Genomic DNA, 19,650 nt, shown 5'->3' with positions numbered 1-19,650 from the left:
TTCCAGCAACATCAAAACTACGATGGGAGTAATCTCCAACTTATCTGCGGTCAGTCTGGAGTAAATCTGTCAATGTTTTTCCAAGAAAAAGTTCAGCTTCCAAACGTTGAAATCAAGGAGCAATGAGTCCGGCGATGTTCATATGGGCTACAAAGACTGTCACTGCCTAGGCAGCTCGGAAGTACTTGAGCTAGAAGTGCTATATGAAGTGCATTCCAACGCCACTTAAAGCCAAGCATCGGAATTGAACTTGACTCGTGCCCAGTTACCAAACAACTCGGATTATTATCCGCGACCCCCCAGACGATGTAAAGGTAGACAAGGACTCCCGAGGTCGCCAGAAGAGCACCGTACAACATGCTATAAAGCCCAATATATTCATTAAAAGCAGGTAGGTAATCAATTCTACCGCTAGAAAGTAAACGTCGAAGGATCATTGGGAAAACTAGAAAGCGCCTATGAAGCCATTAGCAATGAACCTGTCAAAGAAAACCCCAAGAAACACCTACCCAAGAATCCAACTGAGCCCACCAAATCGAGCCTTCAAGGTTGTCAAGGATCCCCGCACCCTCCATGGGATTAATAGAAGCCAGCTCTGAAGTTTGCAAGATACCCGGCATGAAATCCATATTCTGGGTTTGAGCACCCAAAGACTCCGCCTGATGTACTCCATTCGGCGTCATATTCTGGCCCGTCAGTTCCTTATCGTGCAAAGGGCTAATCATCGCAGGCGTGAACGGATCATTCGACCCAATCTGCCTATGGACTTCACGCCGAAGCTCCTCGAGAATAATCCCATACCGCCGACTAGGACAGTTTTTTCTTGTAGCCTCGGCAAGATACTGCTGACACGTTTCCGCGAGCGTGAGGAGTGAATGTAACTTGTCGGCGTCTGCCGGACTCCCGGTTGAAGGACTGGGGGCTGTGGACTGGCGGTGTTGCTGGATGATATGGATGTAGACCACGAGGATAGCGCAGAAACACACATAGTGTGTGAACCAGAATGACTGGATGAATAATGTTTGCTGCGCGAGGCTATCGACAAGAGTCAAGACGTCCTCAGCGGCTCCGATGCACTTCTGCGCGTGCGCGCTGACCATCGGGTGCGGGTCTCGGGGTCTACGGCTTAGATCGGTGAAGTCGTTAAGAAGGAATGAGCGGGTGACGTGGATCATAGCGTGGGAGTAAGCTAGTTGGAGGACTTGGCTTTGGCGGCAGAGGGGTGGGATTAAGCTTGTTGGTCGAACGCTGTTGAAGAGAGGTGGGACGCATTCTTTCCACTTTTCGAGATCTGAGGTTAGACGGACGGCTGTTTCTAGTGGAGAGTCGCGGGATATTGAGTTGATGCTGTAGAGTTGGCGGGATATCTCGCCTAGAATGCGGCCGAGACGGTAGTGGAGGACTGATGCGATCATCATGCTCTCTGTAGATCCGGTTCGTCGTGCTGGATCTTCTTCCAGCAGGTCTTCATCGTTCATCTCGTCTGGTAGTTCCTGGTCAATGTCCTCGTCGTGTAGTAGACGAGGCCGGCCAAAAATGATGCTCAAATATTTGTCCAGAGTATAGGCACTCCAGAAGATGCGTTTGCGAAGCTCCAGTTCGAAGTATGAGCAGGCCTTTTTCGATAGTTTGACAGGGCATTTACGATGCAAGCCGAGGGCGGTTACAACCTGCAAGGTAGTGCCGAATGAGTACCAGCATTCATTAGCTCTTGATGATGACAGCAGGTATAAGCATTGGATCAGTCGAGCTTGGATAGTCTCCAGTCGCGGTGGACCCGACTCCAGGGAAGACATGAATTTGGAAGCCGCATACCAGCGCTCGCTATCATCGTGTCAGCCAATTACCATTGATACTCTTTGGCAGTGGTCACCTTTCGCTGTCTCCGTTTGCTACACCTGCTGGGTCGACCTCATTATGAATAGTGCTTACGGCAAATATCATAAGAACGATAGCAGCGCGAGCAACCATATTGCCGACGGGGAGATTCGACACGGAAAGATTATTCTCATACACCTGCTTGACCCATTTCTCCACACTACCTCGATGCAAGAAACGATAAGTCACCATGGAGAAATCGAAGTAAATGGCCACCAGCTCCATTGCCTTGTCAAACGAAGGCAACGTAAAGTCGACCTCTTGAGGATGGGAGTATGGCTTATCGCCAAACATGAACACGGCCGTATTCGCCGAGGACTCATTCTGCACTTCGTTGGGAATATGCGTCGTTTCATCCTGATACAGCCGACTCCAGACTCGATTGATAAACGACACGCCAGACGCAGGACCAATGTAATTTCCCTCGAAATCCGTCGACCCCGGTTCGGGCGAGTTGCGCAGAGACACAGAATGGCGACCGGAAAATGCATGACTGCCAACAGAGTCTCGACTCGTCACAGCCGCTACACTGCCATGAGAACGTGAGCCGTTGGATACATGGGAAGCCTTCAAGACACGGCCTGCAGCATCTCCCGACGGCAGAGGGTCTGGCGGCAGACCTCTGGAGTAGGCAGCGTTGTATCTGCAGGGCAGCGATAGTCGCGTGCACCGGGTGCAGGGCAAGGTACCAGTGCAGCGCGTTTTTTTCTCTTTGCAAGAATCACAGGCACGTGTGATCTTCTGGCGGGTGCCGTTCTTATACGGCAGAGAGCCGGACGGTTTCCGCTTGCGACTGGGCGAGTCGACGGGATCAACGGGGTCGGGCATGGCATGGCCCGGCCCTTGCGTGGCTGTTCCCGCGCTAGTTGTCATGTGTCGAGTGCTATAGTAGGCACATGGGAATTTCCGGAGTGAAGGTGAGAGGAGAAGAATCCGGGGAGGAGGTGGAGAGGCCCCGCGATCGGAATCAACCCGTGCCTCTCTCCACTTCTCCCCGGATTTCTATGTCTATGTCGGCATGGATTGAAGATTCGAAGTTTGGGTAATTCGGGTCCTACAAAATACAAGAAATAGGCTCTTCGTCTCAAATCGGGTGATCAATTATGCAGAAGCGAGGTGATGGCCTGCCCGTTGCTGGGTTCAGTTGCCACTGCATACAGTCACACCGGACGTGAACTTGCAGTTTGGAACGAAGCAAGGTTCAAAACAAGGTTCGGTACGCTTGGGCCGATTGAATCCTGGTTTTCTACACGGGACTGTTTCTATTCTCGGGGCATCATTGACGAGGCCTCGACTGATTCTCATTGCAGCGCATCTTGAAGCTTTCGTATTCGTCAATCGTAATTTCATAGCTCAGGTTCATTTTAATTCCTGCTATTCAGAAAGCAATAAACAGATAATGTAACTTGCAACACTTCCGCGACCCATAGTGGAGGCGTAGAAGTCTAGACACAGTCGATCTTCATTGACTCGAAGTCAAAAGGCATCACGCGGCCCAATGTAGAAATCGCTTTCGAAGCTTTTGTGACGCAGATGCACCGAGGTGCTTTTCGCGGTCGAAACTCAAGTCGAAGAAACAAGGAACCAAGATGGGATATATGCCAGACATAACACCGCCATACAAAAAGCTAAATCCATGAGCAAAGAGTCGAGGTATCCATCATATCCATCGTATCCATCGTAATTATCATTAGTATCTTGTCGTGAAGGCGTATAGAAAGCTGTTACCGCCGTGACTCGGGCCAGATGATAGCAGAAGGTACAGGGCTAGGGCTCGGAAGGAAAAAGATATATAAGTCCCGAGGACTAGTGGTTTGTAACAATTTTCAGATTGGGGTTTCGCATAGTGCATCGGGGAGCCTACTCGGATCGACCTCGGTGGTTCTCCTTTATGGACAATGCACATGTCCCCGTTCCAATTGGAACAAAGGACAGAAAGATCGTGACGAATATGAAGAACAGCTAACAGGCAGGCGATTAAGCCAGTTCGAAAGGTGGGATGGTGCCCCGCACGGGATATATTCGTGTATGTGATCCCGGCGTATACGACCGCCGTGTGGACGACAGATGACGGGAAAGAAAGAACCCAGAGTCACTCCAGTGGGATGCAACGAAGACGAGGTGACGTATATACCACATGCGGTGTTATTGATCATTAAAGAAGTTGTTGGTGTTGTTCATCATATTGGGATTCAACTGGCCGATTTGACCAAGGTATTGAAGGACGACGACGCGAATTTCTTCCTGCGAGGCGCCGGAGCGAATCTGGTGGATGAGGTGTTGGACCGTGTTGTTGTCGCCGGCCCGGAACAGCTGGAGAAGCTGCTCCACGAATTCCCGCAGGTTGGCGAGATCCTCCTGTGTTCGCTTTGCGGCCGCTTTGCGGCGTCTGTCGGACGTTTCATCGAAGAGACAATCTCGACCGTGAGTCTCACATTCAGTGCAGCTATGTCCTGATCCATTCATGCTACACTGGAGGAGAAAACGAATGTTAGACTCAAACCAAGGATAGCGAGGAGCAGTGAGGGGAAATGTGGGGGGTGAAGGTACCCTTGTCCGACGCTTCTGGCACTCTTTACAGGCCGTGGAGGCCCGTTTCATCCTGCCGTCATCAGAGTGTCCATTGCCGCCATTCGGCGGTTGAGGACTCCCACTTCCGCCGCCTGGGGGCATAGTCCGAGGCGCAATCGGCCTAAACTGCTTGCCTACGTCGCCCATCGCGGGAGGAGAGAGTAGAAGGGAAAAGGTGGAAGGAAGAAAGGAAGAGTGTAACAAATGTAAGAGAAAAAAAGAATTAGACGTGGCTCCGACTATCAGGACAAGCCACCGTTGAGAAAAAGAAACATAATCTATGCCACCCGAATCATATCAACCGGTGGGACTTTGGAAGCACGGTTGATTTGTCCACTAGCCCCCGGTACTGTAAAGACGATTCTGCACAGGTGCGCACTGTCCCGTGACGGCCAAAAGAGTAGGTGGAAGACGGGAGATTGGATTTAAAAAAAAAACGGGAGGAGGGGGAAACGTGTGTGGTGTGCGGGATAGGGAGAGAAGAGACAGAGATCGAGAGCTGCGTGTGTGGCGGAAGTGTGGATCTTTTGTCAAAGCTGGCATTCCCCTAAACTACCTCGCGGGAGAGAGGAGGGGGGGAGGGGTCCATGTATTATGGAAATGAAAAACAAAAACCCAAAAAAAAAAAGATCATAAAAATAAATTAATAAAAATCCAAAAAGACTGCGCAGTTGAAAACTAGCCAGGTACAGCGATGTCTTTCCCGGTCATGCACTGGTGCTGTGTGTAATACACGATATCTCATTTCCTGCGCCACCACGGACCGATCATTGCCCAAATTATCTATTTTCCCTTCCCGCCATGAAAGACAAGTTGGCCGTCTCCGTCGAGCTCGTCGTAGCGGGCAAACTGAAGCCAAACTGCAGTCAACGCAAGTGCTGGCGACCGTTAGACCCTACCGGCGCAGTGTATACTGTTTGGGGACTCAGTCATTCACCGGAGCCTCTGCCCTACCCGAGTTCAAACGCCGAGCTAATACGCTGATAGGCCATTTGTCAAGGAAAACGCGGCAAGCTCGAGATGCGGGCGTTTCTATCTATTCCAAGGGGGCCTCGGCCATAATTCGATCCTAAGATCCCGGGGAGGCTTTACTAGAAATGCATATCCCTCGAGGCGAGATCCATTTGAAGCAATAAGGGTTGAGAGTGGGGTTTGGCAGACGAATGGCACGAGTGGATCGGAAATGGTATCCGCGTGAAGCGATAGGATAGGTCACAGACGTCCATGTCATTTAGGCGTCACGAGCAAAATTGCAGCAAAATTGGTCCATTTCGATCGGGGATTTAGGGTTCCCGTTGCTGATCATTGGCTCATTGGCGGATCTGGCCAACTATGACGGATCTTTGGCCAAGGCTGTCCAAGGTTGTCCAAGTTCTTGCTACCTATGTAAGGCATCTCTTCCCAGCCAGTTAGTTTCCGTTTTCCCCTTCAGGCCAGTACTTGTATTTCGTACGGAGTAAACCGTGTATAGTACTCCGTACATGAACCTGGGCTCTTTCTGTGCCCCGATCTGCACTCACATTCCACAGAGAGAAATGGCCACTACCCAGAGGGCCTGGGCTCTGTGCTCTGATTAAGAAAACCATCTGCATAAGCAACGCGGGACATTCGCTTGCTGATTCGGGAGATTTGCCACCCGCTCTCCAACCTCTGGTCAGAATACAGTAATAATCTCCACCCGGTGAGAGAGGTGGTCCCCACTGTGGCTGTCCCGTTTGCTGAGCGCTTCGTACCGAAATGGCGGTCATCGTGTTATGAGGAGACAGTGAAGGGTTCCGCGGGGGGACGGCGTTGTGACGGCGTTGTGACGGCGTCGTTTTGTTCTGGAGCCATGGCAGCCACGATTGGCTGGAGTCCTCAGCCTGACGGCCCGAGCAAATGAGCACCGACCAACGACGAGATGAGGCTGTCGAGATTCGCCACCGCCGCAATTTGGGTGGGGGAGTCTTGACGCAGTGCGTGCGTGTTGCGAAAGCGACGTGATACAGAAATGCGTCCGGGAAGACCCTCTAACGTGCATGGATATGCAGACGCCAATCACCGTTTCCACTCGATCGAGCCTCGTGTGGCTTGATAACAAGCTTCTATTTTGAACGGATTTACTACCGTCTTATTGGGTACAGAAGTATACGATTATACGTCTGTCCATGAACCCTTCTCAGCCTTAATTCTCTCGAATCCCTGGAAATACCATCTGCGAAGATCGATTTCAACGATCCCTCCCCAAGTAGGAGCTTCTATCGTGCTTGATCAAGCTAAATTCCCCTGGCAAGCTCCCGGACACTCAGAAACCACACGAACAGCCAGGAGTGGACCGAGATTACGATATATGGCTATGATGACTGTGAATGGTCTTGGCGTTGGCGACATTCTCCGTCAATTTCAAGACCCTCTCTTACCTGTACATTCAGTGAATCACCGTACTAGAGTATTATTCATATATGACATGTCTGATTGCCCAACCCTGAAATACAGAGGGGAAGCAAATCTACAGACCGCACAAACCACTGATCTCAGTAATCTTGCCGTGGTGCGGCGCCGTGACTTTGACACTCCGCCGATCTCAGGAAACTGTTTCCTAGAGCCGTGATTTGTTTCTCCGTACCGAGCAGATCTTGCAACCCCCTTGTGAGCTCTTACTGTTCTGGGTCAATGCAAACCGGCCCAATAGCCGGGTTATGAAGCTACACTAGACTCAGATCGGCCCGTTGGCCCCTGCAACACTGGAGAAACTATCGCCAAGAGTCCGTGTGCATTCCTTCTGGAAGACGAATCCCTGCTCTCAAATACCCGTATCCCGTATCCGTCCTAGAAGGCTTCTTCAATTAAGACTTTTATGGCCTAGCGCGCTGTCATCCCCACCCCCATCGAGACTGACAGGTCGAGTTCCAAGATCTGACCTCGATCCCTGGATCCCTGCATTGCACTTTATAGATATCATCCACACCCTGTTCACGATTAATTCATGCAGGTCTTGAATGGCAATTCATGACTTACATATGATACCAGTCAGTCGCAGATCCCTAGTGCAATCAATCTAACCCGTGGTCCAAGTCATCAAACAAACTTCCCCTACTCCCCTAGTCCCGCATCGTGCATCTGCACGAGTGACCTGGTCTCCATACCGCGCCACACATCGAAGGTTACAATCTACAAGGAAATTGCAATTAAGCCAAACCCTAAATAGCACGCGTCCTTACAAAGTGTAGTATCTCTATCTTTCCAAGGATCTCACCTACTTTGTACATTCTTCTCTTACATAAAGTAAAGTGTGTTCCCAAAAAGCAAACCTCCATGCATTCAGCAGAAGTCTGAACTAAACACAGCCACTGGCCATCGTACACTTCACTGCATACGGAAAAGCACAAGCCAGGAAGATCAAAAGCAGGGGAAAGGAAAAAAGGGGGGATACACTAACGTTCAGCCCAGTCCGTACAGATCCCAACGCCCACACTTGGCCCTGGCACCTCAAGGCCATGGAGTGCATGGGGGTATTGCCGGGCCAAGATTTCCAGCCGTTGTAACAAGGGCATCCCTGGCTTAGATCCATGGATTGCGTACGTGCCTATGCATATCGCCTCATCACATTCTGGAGATGGGGTCCAGGGTTTGGGATTGAGGTGGCAGTGCAGAAGCATGAGGGCTTTCTAGGGTTCTGGATGGACGAATTTACAGATTTACAACTGGATTCGGGCTCATGCTCGAGGTTGGAAAACATTTAGGTTCGGGGGCCAAGGATTGGGCGCATCGATCGTCGTGAGATCGACCGGTGGCTGAGTTGGGACGGGAGCTGGGGTTTGACAAGAAAGGGGTCTGGCCTATGTATTTGCGGCAAATAGATTTGGATAATTCATTATTCAGTAAACTACTAAAGTAGATAGTAGTAAAGTGGACAGGCAGCTTATGGGTATTGAACATTTCAAATGGAGCTAGAATAGACAGTGTATGGAATATGTACTAGAGAAGGATAAGGAAGTAAACGAGTAGAAGCAAAGTCGTGTCTCGTACACTCAAAAAGAAGAAGGGGATATCAAAATCAATGCATCATTTCATGGAAGCAAGGAGGCTCAAGGGGTCACCCGCCAAGACGAAGCGGGATGAAATCAGTAGATCGGACGGCCCTCGTCCCAGCGGCGGGACTGTCTGGCACTCGCAGATAGGTCATCTTTGCTATCGGCCATGTGATGATGCTCTCCGTCGGTATGGCCCGACGGAGAAGGCAACGAAAACCGAGCACTGTCACGGCGAGCACTGCCGTCAAGTTCGGCGCCGTTACTGCCAACCCCTCCAATACCCCCAATCCATTCCCAGCTCCGGGCGACATCGCCACTGCGGCCTTCACGGACGGCTGCACGCACGTTGGAATTGAGTTCGACGACACGGCGGACTCGGCTCCAAAGCTCTTCGCGCCGCTTGTCCCGCAATTCGGAGCGTAGCACGTCGTCACGCAGCTGGCTGATGGGGATGTAGGGTTCTCTGGCGCCACCACGGGCGTGCAATGCAGCTTGCGTGGATAGACGGTCGAGAGTGGTCGCGACCAGCTCGGGCACGCGAGCAATATCCTTGCGGCGAGCCCGAACATGAGCGCGGGCGTAGGCCAGAGCCGCAATGATCAGAGCTAGAAATGAAAGAGGGAATCGATACGCGAGGAGAGCGAGTCGGACGTAGCGGCGGGCGGCGCATGTGAGTGGGAGTCGGGCTGTTGATGTTGATGATAGGACGAGGACGGAAGGTCTGTGATTGCGAGGGCGCCTCTGTTAGTTCCAATACACAATGTCAGAACCAAGACCTTTTTTAAGAAATCCGGCCGCGGGATAGGGTAACCCGGAACAATATGCGGAACTAAGATGACATCGAGATGTTCATCAGAGAGAGATGACTTACTGCTTGGTGTTGCTGACAACCTCTTCCTTGTCGATGATCTCCCCGATGGCTCCCTTCCACAGATCATCGAACTCGCTATCGGTGAGGCCTCTGCGGCGCTTCTTTGCAACTTCCTCCTTCAACTCGGACTCGCTGATTTCAGGCGATGGCTCCTTGCCATCGTCCGTCAGCTGACCACATTCGTACTTGGCTCTCCGATCACGAAGCTCCTCCACAGCTTTATCCGCAACCGCCTTCACGCGACGGGCTTTCTCGCTGTCGGGCTCACATGTTGGCGGCAGAGGTACTAGACCACCCACTGAGAGAGGATGAGGTTTAAGGATGAAGTCATGCTCACAGCGAGCTTCAAAATCGGGGTAGCAAAATGCATGAGGCGGGCACGGCTCGCAGCGCGGCTCCAACACGTTAGCCCACTCCGGGACATTGGTTTCGGCGAGTGACCAGGTCGGCTTTCCAAGACCACAGTAGCCAATTTCAATCTTCTCCTTACGCCACCAGCCACCGAAGCTGCCAAGCACACCCAGAATGACGAACCAGGACGCGATGATGCTGGTTTTGCCCTGTTTGCGTGGCCGTTTTCGAACTTGAGCGAGCGGCGCATACTGCTCAGTTTCCATAGCAAGCTGTTCCTCTGGTGTAAACTCCTCACCGGCGCTCATCTCACTTTCCTCGTCCTCTTCTTCTTCCGACTCCTCTTCCGACTCCTCAGTCTCTTCCTTCGTAGGTTTCAGTCGAGAAGCAAAGTCGAAAGACTCGCGTGTAGGAGCTCTCATGCCATCTTCTTGCTTGACGCTGCCAGGAGTGGTCGACTTCCGTGACCGCAGGCCACTCTTGTAAACCGGGCTCTCAGTAGACAACCTTCCTCCACTCTTCCGCTTGGGTTCATAGCTGGACCTACGGCTTCCACCGTACTCCGGACTTCCACTCTGGAAGGGGTTGTCAGCCGTGAGAAGAGCATCATCCCTAGGCTCGGCCTTGACAGGAGTGTAGTCATCAACCTCCGTGGAAGGGAGAACCTCGCTGCGCCGCATCTTGCGCGCAGTAGACTTGCGCGGAGAGATACCGACAGCAACTACTGGCGTGGCGGAGGTGTCTTCACCAGTCTCCGTATCCGAAGCACGAGCGTGCTTACCCACAGACCGCGCTGAACTCTGTCGCTTAGACATTGCTGGTGTAGCTGGCGCCCGGTTTTCATCGGTTTCGAATGTAGATGCACGGGCGCTTCGTCGAGTTGTGCCACGTTTTGTGCCTGTGGTCGAAGCAACAGTGGATGGTGTGGCTGGTGGCGCTATAGATTCGCGCTCATCCCTGGAACTGACGACTGACGAAGCTCGGCTGCCCATATCCGTGATGCCCGCACTGGTCCTCCGTACCCTATCGCGATCTCGGAGAAGCTTCTTAGCCTGCGGCAGAACCTCATCCTCCAAAATGCGGATCAGCTGTGCCTTTTTTGCGGAGGCAGGGTAGGGGACATCATGGTTGACGAGGATGTTGCGCAGACGGGGTACGGTGAGCGAGTTCAGGTCAAAGTCTGATTGCAGGTATTCCAGCTCGTCCATGGTGTGTGGTGTGGTGAGCGCAGCGGCTCGTCTGCTTGGTAAAGGCTGATGAAGTCGCTAACACAGTCAGCTAACCGAGGTAGGTGCGATAAGTCGGTGACGCGAAGCGAGGATGGTCGCACGGCGCACGATAGGTCCAGTCGGTGTTTCAAGAAGCGGAGGGGAAAGCCACCGATCGCTCCTGCTTTTGGAACTGGGGGAGAAGTGCAGTGTAAAAATCGAAGTGGATGTTTGTCCACTTGTCAATTTGACCGGAGGCGGTTGGTCAGGCTCGTAGCCAGGGCAACAAGCGGGGCGGGTGCAATGGCGGTTGAGCACGACCACTTACTCCGGCTCAAACCTCAGATGGTACTTGGTCCTAGGTATGCTACAAGATGGTGGATGTGCTCTAAAAGCGGGAGAAGGGAAAAATAGAAGCTGGTGTCAGTTGCACAATGACGTACAGACAAATAGATTACCACGTGATCCCGCCACTACGACTGCACAAGGAAACATATAATGAATGTAACCGGTCCCGGGGTTTGCGAGTGAGCGAAACGGCATTTGTGATTTACTTTCTAATGTCGATTTTATTGTAATAACCTTCTAACTCCTTCAATACTAAACGTATTGTCATTGTTTTGATATTCAAAAGGTCAAGCCTTCGTAAGGTTGGCGTCGGGGGCAGCGAATAGTAGAACACCCGCCAAATCGACCCTCGAAACTGCAACATCAAACCCTTGGAAGTATCAAATTGCATACCGCGGACTAGAAATAACGAATGTATCTTTAATTTCCAAAGCTCAACTTTAGAAACCTTCGAAAACTTTCAAGTATTACCTAGGTATTGTATTAGAAGTATTTCATTTCTGAGTAGATCGGGATGAATTCAAGAATTGTGTCAAGAAGATCACAAGAAGAAGACAAGGGTACAAGGAATGACCATATATTTACAATGATACAAACCATACACAAGCAAGGCTATGAAAAACAGAGACTGAAATATCCACCGTCGCTCCATGCCCCCTAGATGCATCATAAATCAATCTGAACACTCCCACCGTGAGACGCCGCCCACGAACATAAACATCGAAAACAGAAGGCCAAATGAGAGCCATGAGAGCCATGTGAGCCAAGAGAGCCAAGAGAGCCAAAGTTCATCATTAGAGTAAAAATATATGTAGGCGTATAGACCCGGATTAACGGGTGCTATTCGGGAACTCAAAGGAGCGAGGTGTTTCCGCCGCGAGATTCAGGAAGGATGAGGAAGCAGAGATGTCGTTGTTACGTCCGCTGGTGGTGATGTGCATGGGGGAACCATATCGGGCCGGTGGCACACTGCCGAGGCATGAATTTCCGACGGCCATTTGCTCCTTAAGTGCGCGGTATTCAGCTAGCTGGGTGGCTAGTTGTTGCATGACTTCGCCGATGGGGACAGCGTGGTCTTCTAGGCGGTCGCCGGGCTTGAAGGGACGCATCATGTGTCGTACGGAGAGGGTGTTGACGGTTGCCTCGATGCGGGTGACTTGTTGGTCGACTAGGCTTATCACGGTCGAGTCGTTTAACTCGCCACCGTGGTTCTTGACCATGTTGAACAGCGCAATGTTTGGTTCGCGGAGCCGTGGATTGTTGGGGTTCTCCAGAGCACCGCAGAGACGTTCCAGACGAAGGGTAACATCCCATAAATGCCAGATCAGATCGGTCTTGAGATCGAGTTCTGATCCAGGCTTAAGCGTAGCTGGACCACTAGTCTCCCCGGTTGATTCTTCGATAGTTGTCAGGCGGCCAGCAAGAGCGTGAGGGTAGACGAGGTACAGAGGCTCTGGGTTTTCGAGGCCCTTCAACTTCCGTTCACCTTGGTCCTTGATCACGAAGCCCTGGCTATTGAGTTGGTTCAGCTCGCGGCGGATGTTCTGTCCAAGACTATCAACGCGCGGATGGCTCTCGTTCGAGCTGGTGGATGCCGAGCGCTCAGCGTCGGCAAAGATCTCAAGGTTGCGCTGGATGTCGGTCATAAAGTCAGACGAAACGAAGATCTGTCCGCCGTCGGCGACAGCAGAGATTCGAGATGCTCGATTCACCATGGGTCCGAAATAATCCATGCGGTTGGTGACAGGATCTTTCTCGCAAACAGGCTCGCCCCAATGTCCACCCATGCGGACGGATAGGCCACGGAAGATAACGTTGTCCTCCATGTCAACGACAACCTGACACTGCGGCTGCTCGAGAATCTCAGTAGGCCACTCAGCTTCTAGCAGCTGATTCTGGCAATTGAAGCACCACAGCAAGGCGGCAGTCGTGGTTGCAAAGGCCACCATGAAGGCGTCTCCTTCTGTCTTAACTTCGTAGCCACCGATGATACCAAGCTGTCGTCGCAGGATGTCATTGTGGATTTGGATGGCTGAGCGCATTGCTTCTGGACAAGTCTCCCACAGACCCGTGGACTTCTTGATATCGGTGAAAATGATTACCAGCTCACCAACCGGAGCATCCACGTAATCGAAGCGAGCTAGGCGAGAATCTCCAGGGACATCACGAGGCCTCTTGCGGATCTTGGTTGTCGAGATGATCTGTTCGTCAGAGAACGCAGAGGGTCCCAAAGACATGCTGGGACGAGGCCACTTCTTCTGTCGCTTTTGGAGCTCGCTCACGCCGAGGATCATCACCATCAATTTGTTGTTTGCACCGAATGCAATGGCCAGATCTCGAAGCTTTTGAGCAGCGAACATCAGGTCCGGGTAAACTCCCCTGGTGATATCAACCATCAATTCGGGTGCCACAAAGTCCCATAATTCCTTGGAGGCTAGAATGATCATTTCATCCTGTTCGGTCAAAGTGGCGTGCATAGTGTGCGGAGCCGCAATGACGGCAGGCATCATTGGGAAGTGACCGAAGCATCTCGACACAGGGAGAACATCATTCAGCTTTCCATTGCGAGACACGAACCCTCCAGCAGCACGAATGCGCGCTCGCTCACGGGGCTCAGCAGGATCGTGATTCTGCGTCAGATTGCGGAAGGAACCATCTGATTTCACGAGAATGGCCTGAGCATCACCGACATTGGCAGCGTACAAATCCATGTTGTTCAAATACAACACAGTTGCAACACCACCAGATTGAATATCATCCTGGTTAAGCTGTTTCGAGGCGGTGGTTCGACGGTTATACTGCCGAAGCTCACGATCATCAATCGATCTGTATGCTGACCCAGCCATATTCTTGTTCAGAGCCAAGAATGCACGCCTGAGAGCATCGGTTGGAGTTTCATCCTGATCCCGATGGAGCTTCTTAAGCTCATGAGAAAAGGTCGGGGTAAAGTGCTCATGCAAGTATTTCGCAACGCGAGAACCACCGCTCGACATTGTCGAACCGTCGAACATACCCATCAGTGTTTCGACGTTATCCGGCTTCAAACGGGGCACAATCATATCGATAATGGACAGGTGCTCGGTCCGACCGAGAGTATCTGCCATACCATACGCAAGTGAACCTGCCAAAGATGCAGACGTTCTCACACGGCGATCTTCGCTCTCTTCTGGGATTGTAGGAATCGTGAGAGTCACGTCCATCAGACCCAGAACCCGAAGGTGAGTCAAAGAGGCAAAGTCAGTCAAGTCAGCACCATTTGTGATTGGTTGGCCCAGGGATGCGATGTTGGGCTTGATCTCGAGGCGCTTATTGCCCGAGAAGTTCAGGTACTTCAAGCTTCGATTCCAGTTCCAGTTCCAGTCATAGGGCCAATTGGAGACGTTGTATTTCAACCCGTTGCTTCCGACATCCAGAATAGAGAGCTTGCTGACCTTACACAGCTCTGCAGGTAAGACTTGGAATCGGTTGGCGTTGATGTGAAGAACCTTCAATTGACTGCCTTCCTCCAGATCATCGGATGGGAGCGAAGTCAACTCATTGCCAGACAGATAGAGCTCGGAAAGATTGGGCCATCGTTTGAGGACACCCTGAGGCAATTCTGTAATCTCGTTGTAGGAGAGATTAACGACGCGTAATTCAGGAAGGCGGGCCAGTTCGCTAAAAATGTCATCGTCCAGGCGGTTATCGGCGAGGTGAAGGTTTCGCAAGGACCCGGCAAAGCTCATTGCTACCCCGTGCTGCGAGAAGTTTGAATCCTTTCGAGAAGATGAGCTTGGTTCCGTGTTGCCTGATCGCGGGGTCCCTGATACCTTTCTGCCATTTGTTGACTGTCCAGTAGACGGAGTAGTCGATGGATTTCGATATGTCCCAGTTGGCGATGTACCAGATGCTAAGGCTCCGCTGGATGCTTGACTGGGTCGGCGGAAGTTCACTTCATCGAGTGGACCCAATTCCTCATAGCTTGGGTTTCCAATAACGCCGGGAGTTGTGGCAGGGGTTGTGGTTGGCTCGCCGGGGACCAAAGGCTGCGGGGCGCCATGTTTAGGAAAGGTCGACAACAAATTAGTGGAGACATTCAGGGTTTCCAGCTTCACACAATGCCAAATTTCTTCCGGCAGGGACTTGAGATTGCACTCCCTCAAGTTAAACTCTCTGAGCTCCACCAGACAGCCGATGGTTGTAGGCAAAGAGGAGAGAGGGTTCTTGATGATACTGAAATGCTCTAGGCGACGCAATTTGCCAATCTGTATCGAAACTGACGATAGATGATTCTTGTCGAGGATGAGCTTTGTAACGTTCGTAATGTTGTCAAACATGGCATCCCGGAATTGAGAGAGCTTGCCAGATGCAAGGTTGAGAGAAGTCAGCGTTGGCATAGGGCTGTCAATATCAAACTGTGTCAAGGGATTGTGATCTATGTGCAGGCTGCGTAACCTCGGGAATGCTCCTCTGAACCGAGAGATTAAGTTGTGACCGAAAGACGCCTGCTCGAGCTTCGGTAAGCGGGATAGAGCGTCAATGCTTGAGATTGCATTGAATCGTCCATCAATCTCCTTCAGATTCACCAATTCTTTGAAAGAAGCATCAAGGGACCCGCTGATGTTGTTATTTGTCATCCAAAGGCGCTCCAAGGTGGTCAATCGGCCGATATTGTGAAGCGACTCAATGCCATTGAAGCTGATATCGAGATCGACCAAGCTTTTCAGGTCGCAAATGAATTCTGGGAAGACCTTGAAGCTGTTCGATGACATGCTTAAGCTTCTCAAGAAATTGAATTTTCCAAAGTAGCTAGGCAAGCTCGTCAACTGGTTGTTGGACAATTTGATACTGACCAAGCCTTGGAGCTGGTCAAGCTGTGCGTCGTCCAAATTCTCTAGGAAATTGTTTGACACATCCAAGTAGGTCAAGCGGCTGGCCAGACTGAAACTTGTAGGGAGATACGAAGCTTCATTGCCAATGAACTTGATCTCTCGTAAGTTGATGCAGCTCTGTATGAAATCCTTTGGCACATCCAAGGAGAGATTCCTAGACAAGTTCAAAGAAATAATCTCCGATGATTTCTTGTATAGTGTAATTGGGATTGTGACGAGGCTTCGGCCCTGGAGATCCACATGACTGAACTTTTGCATCTTGCTGAAACCGGGGTCGGCTTCCAGACTGGTGTATCCGCTCAGCTTCGTCGGTAGAAAAATAAAGCGGCAGAGGTAGCTATGGTCCTCGCGACCAACATCCTCTATCCGATCTCTTTCCGTATAGCCAACTTGTTCCAGAAGCTGCTTCTGCATTAGAATTGGCCTCTCCTTGTGGTCGAGCTGTCGAGACAAGTCATTCTTCCGAAGCACGATCTCGTAGTTGTTGAGATGGTCCTGCAAGAACGACTTTTTGCCAAGCATGTAAAGAATTTCCGCAACAGTTGCGTCCAAGCCCGCTGAAAGGGTAGCAAAGGTGGAGTCAATGCGGAAAACTCGAATGAAGAAAGATGCACCATCGCGATCACGAAGCGCGGTAGTCGGCTTGGAACCGCCCTGTGAGGATTCCAAAAGATCCTTTTGCTTCTTGACATGCCAACTATCAGGCGCATGCCAGCTATCGGCACCCACACTTGCCTGGGTATCAGGCCGGTTCGGATCTTCATGGGGTGTAGTTGTTCCTTCCGCTCCACGAGGCACACGACCCGGTGAAGTTGAACGGACAATATCATCCACATTCTCGAGATCAGTGTCGAGCTTGAAGACATGCTTGCCATCCTCTCCCCGATGTGCGTCATCTCGCGGGGCAAAATCTCCAGTCAGATTGCTGGCGAAGCGGCGGTTGCCGAACTTGGGCCCACGGATACCACCAAGACCTTTGCCAGACTCCTTCTTTTGCCCAGAGTCTGCCGATTCTAGATACCGGCCACTACTAGAGGGGCCTTCGATGCTACCTTGTCTGTGTCGGCCAGGGGAATAGTCGCGTTTGGACTTTTCATGCGGCTTATGTGACCCTGGCAACAGGTGTCGTCCGATCCTGCCCAGAAGGCCACTTTTGTTCGGTAGGCCTCCAGGTGAATTTTGGCCATGTTCACGGTAAATTGCGCTTTGTACGCTAGGAGTCGGGCTAGTCGAACGACCGCCAAGAGTGGACGTGGAGCTCATGGCAGTAGAAGAGTTCAGGTAACTGTCGTTCCACGGTCTAAGGCCAACATTGAAATCGTCGCGCCCACCCGGACGAGCGTGGTATCCGGCAAGATCCCCTGCGAGGGTCGGTTTTTCTTCTTTGCTTCGAGAGTGGCGGTGTCCATTGTGCGTTCTTCGAGTTGAATCTCTGTGTGCAGAGCTAGCGCTACCTTGGGAGGGAAGACGCTGACCATCAGGTCCGATGGGAACCTGCCGTACCGGAGCTTCGCCATACTGGGGAATATCGTGGTAGCTTTGATACACCCACGGAGTGATGTCACTTGAAGGCAAAGAACCTTCTGCTCGTGGCCGTGAGGGCCGCTGCGATCCAGTTGCATCTGAACCGTCCGAGTTGGCTCTTTCTCGGGCCTTCAACTGATCGATTGGTCCCCCACGTCTGCTGGGTGGATTTGACGGACTATCTTCGGGCTCATCAAATGCCGAGGTTTCTTCACCGACTGAAGTCTTTGTCTTCTTTCTCAGGCGCTTCTGGCTCGACTTTGAGCCTTGGCTGCTCGTCATGCTCACAGCAGAGGGCCTCCGGCGATCTCCATTCCAATCCATCTCAGCCGGTTCACTCGATGCCGTGCGTCCGGTCGTGGGACGGCGAAATGTTGCGGATGCAGGAGACTGTTCATACTCGGAATTATCATTGAGAAACGTCTGACCAGCAGAAGTACCAGGTGTTGTAGCCCACGGGGCAATCGAGTCCATTTCATCTTGATCGCGGCGAGGAGGAATAATCGGCGGGGGTCGCGGACTGTTAGATATTGATCGAGACGCTTCGTCGCCGGCTCCAAGAAAAGCCAGCGCCTTGCGGTGACCGCTGTACCCGGAGCCTTTGCGTTCTTCTGTTGGGGAGACGTCTGGGGACCATCTGAACTGGCCAAAGTTGATCGGAGCTTGGGACGCAGTGGATCTGGAGGGTTTTAGTTTCCTGGCTAGAATCCTCACCCTTGCACAACGTTTATGCGACGGCATGGACGATTTGCGAAAACAAAAGAGCTCTTACCTGTCCATCAGGGTACCTGGGAAGATATCTTCATTGCGACCGTTGGATGAGGGATCATTTGGGGTCCGGCGTAAGTTCTCGACGTTTCGTACCGTTTCTTGTGATATTGCGGAGCTCCCTGAGCCTTGACGCCGGTCGGGTTGCTCTTGATCCCGCGCAGGCATGGCTGTTCCTTGACTCGGGCCGAGTCCCACCGCAGAGAACTTGATCAAGTTGGTGCCAGCTGTGCTCCCTGGTGGTGTGCAAGTTCAGTACGGGCTACCATCAATAAACGCGACCAAGTATCGGATGCGTCGGAGAATCGGGGAACTGGATGGAATGCGGTCGATCTGGATCTCGAGGATGCTTGCACCACAATGCAAAGCTCGGACCCGAAAACGCGGTGGCGATTTGTATAGCTGAAAATGACGTGAAATACGGTAGTTCGGTGCGACCGGGGACGTTCAAGATGAGTGAGGCAGCGTGGCGGATCTCATCGATGGGCCGGGGGATTCGGGTGCGGAATTCCTGAAACAGGGCATATAAGAGCTATGAGGTGTGGGGAGGCGCAAGTGTCAGGACACAATAGAGCGTGCCACTAGAGTATGTCCTGATAGGGAAGCGAGGCGCGGTCAAGGGCGGATGGGGAACATGGCGCAGCGATGCGGACGGGCGTCATACGAAGCACAAAGCAAGTACCACGGGCGAGTTCGGCGGGCGGGGATGGCGATGCAGGTCAGGGACTCGTGCAGATCGAGGGGAAGGGGAAGGTGGATGTCGAACGTGTCGGTTGGATGGAGGTACCAAGGTGAGGACGGAGAGAAAGCTGAGAGAGGGGGGGGAGGAGTGAGGCTCTCCAGGTCCGGTGGGACTTTGATTGGCACTAGATGGGTCTCACAGTGAGACCGGCGATTTCATCGATGTAGCTGCAGGAGATCGATCGCAAAGTTCATTATTCGCCAGGCCCTGGCTGGTTTGTGTCTGGGGCAAAATGGTCCGTGAGTTCGGGTTGAGGTCGTCCGTGCTTTTGGTGTGGAGCTCAGCTCTGCACTTCCTGCCACTCTCCTAGTTCCCTCCCTCGTACTTATTACAAAAGAAATATGCTGCTTTTCGTGTTTCTTCTTGCAATCGCCTGCTAATACTGGCTACCCAGCTACTCGTTACTTGGACGTAACTCGTCAACCCACGCCAGAAGACGAACGGTTGACGTAGCCGTTGCCAGACTCAGGGTCGTGACTCTCCGCCTACAAACCTTGTTTATCAC

General features: G+C 51.9%; 4 protein-coding genes across 4 annotated transcripts; all 4 read right to left on the bottom strand.

Moving 5' to 3' along the window:
• Positions 1-411: 411 nt before the first annotated feature.
• N7498_002639 (Zn(II)2Cys6 transcription factor) lies at positions 412-2,706 on the bottom strand (the record flags this gene model as incomplete). The annotated part of the gene is made up of 3 exons (XM_058449701.1): positions 412-456; positions 510-1,824; positions 1,874-2,706. 3 exons carry the CDS (start codon positions 2,704-2,706, stop codon positions 412-414), a joined length of 2,193 nt encoding a protein of 730 aa, XP_058312045.1.
• Positions 2,707-4,023: 1,317 nt separating this feature from the next.
• N7498_002638 (Zn(II)2Cys6 transcription factor domain-containing protein) lies at positions 4,024-4,596 on the bottom strand (the record flags this gene model as incomplete). Its single annotated transcript, XM_058449700.1, has 2 exons — positions 4,024-4,350; positions 4,429-4,596. The coding sequence occupies 2 exons, from the start codon at positions 4,594-4,596 to the stop codon at positions 4,024-4,026; spliced, it is 495 nt and encodes a 164-aa protein (XP_058312044.1).
• A 3,956-nt stretch (positions 4,597-8,552) lies between these two features.
• On the bottom strand, positions 8,553-10,892 carry N7498_002637 (putative sister chromatid separation protein (Src1); the record flags this gene model as incomplete). The annotated part of the gene is made up of 2 exons (XM_058449699.1): positions 8,553-9,183; positions 9,334-10,892. 2 exons carry the CDS (start codon positions 10,890-10,892, stop codon positions 8,553-8,555), a joined length of 2,190 nt encoding a protein of 729 aa, XP_058312043.1.
• A 1,178-nt stretch (positions 10,893-12,070) lies between these two features.
• acyA (adenylate cyclase acyA) lies at positions 12,071-18,571 on the bottom strand (the record flags this gene model as incomplete). Its single annotated transcript, XM_058449698.1, has 2 exons — positions 12,071-18,314; positions 18,408-18,571. 2 exons carry the CDS (start codon positions 18,569-18,571, stop codon positions 12,071-12,073), a joined length of 6,408 nt encoding a protein of 2,135 aa, XP_058312042.1.
• Positions 18,572-19,650: the final 1,079 nt, after the last annotated feature.

This window comes from Penicillium cinerascens (genome assembly GCF_028974065.1).
Source record: "Penicillium cinerascens strain IBT 15544 chromosome Unknown contig_1_segment0_segment0, whole genome shotgun sequence".
Lineage (NCBI taxonomy): Eukaryota > Fungi > Ascomycota > Eurotiomycetes > Eurotiales > Aspergillaceae > Penicillium > Penicillium cinerascens.
Note: the sequence above shows the minus strand (reverse complement) of the source record. Positions and strands in the feature narration are given on the sequence as shown.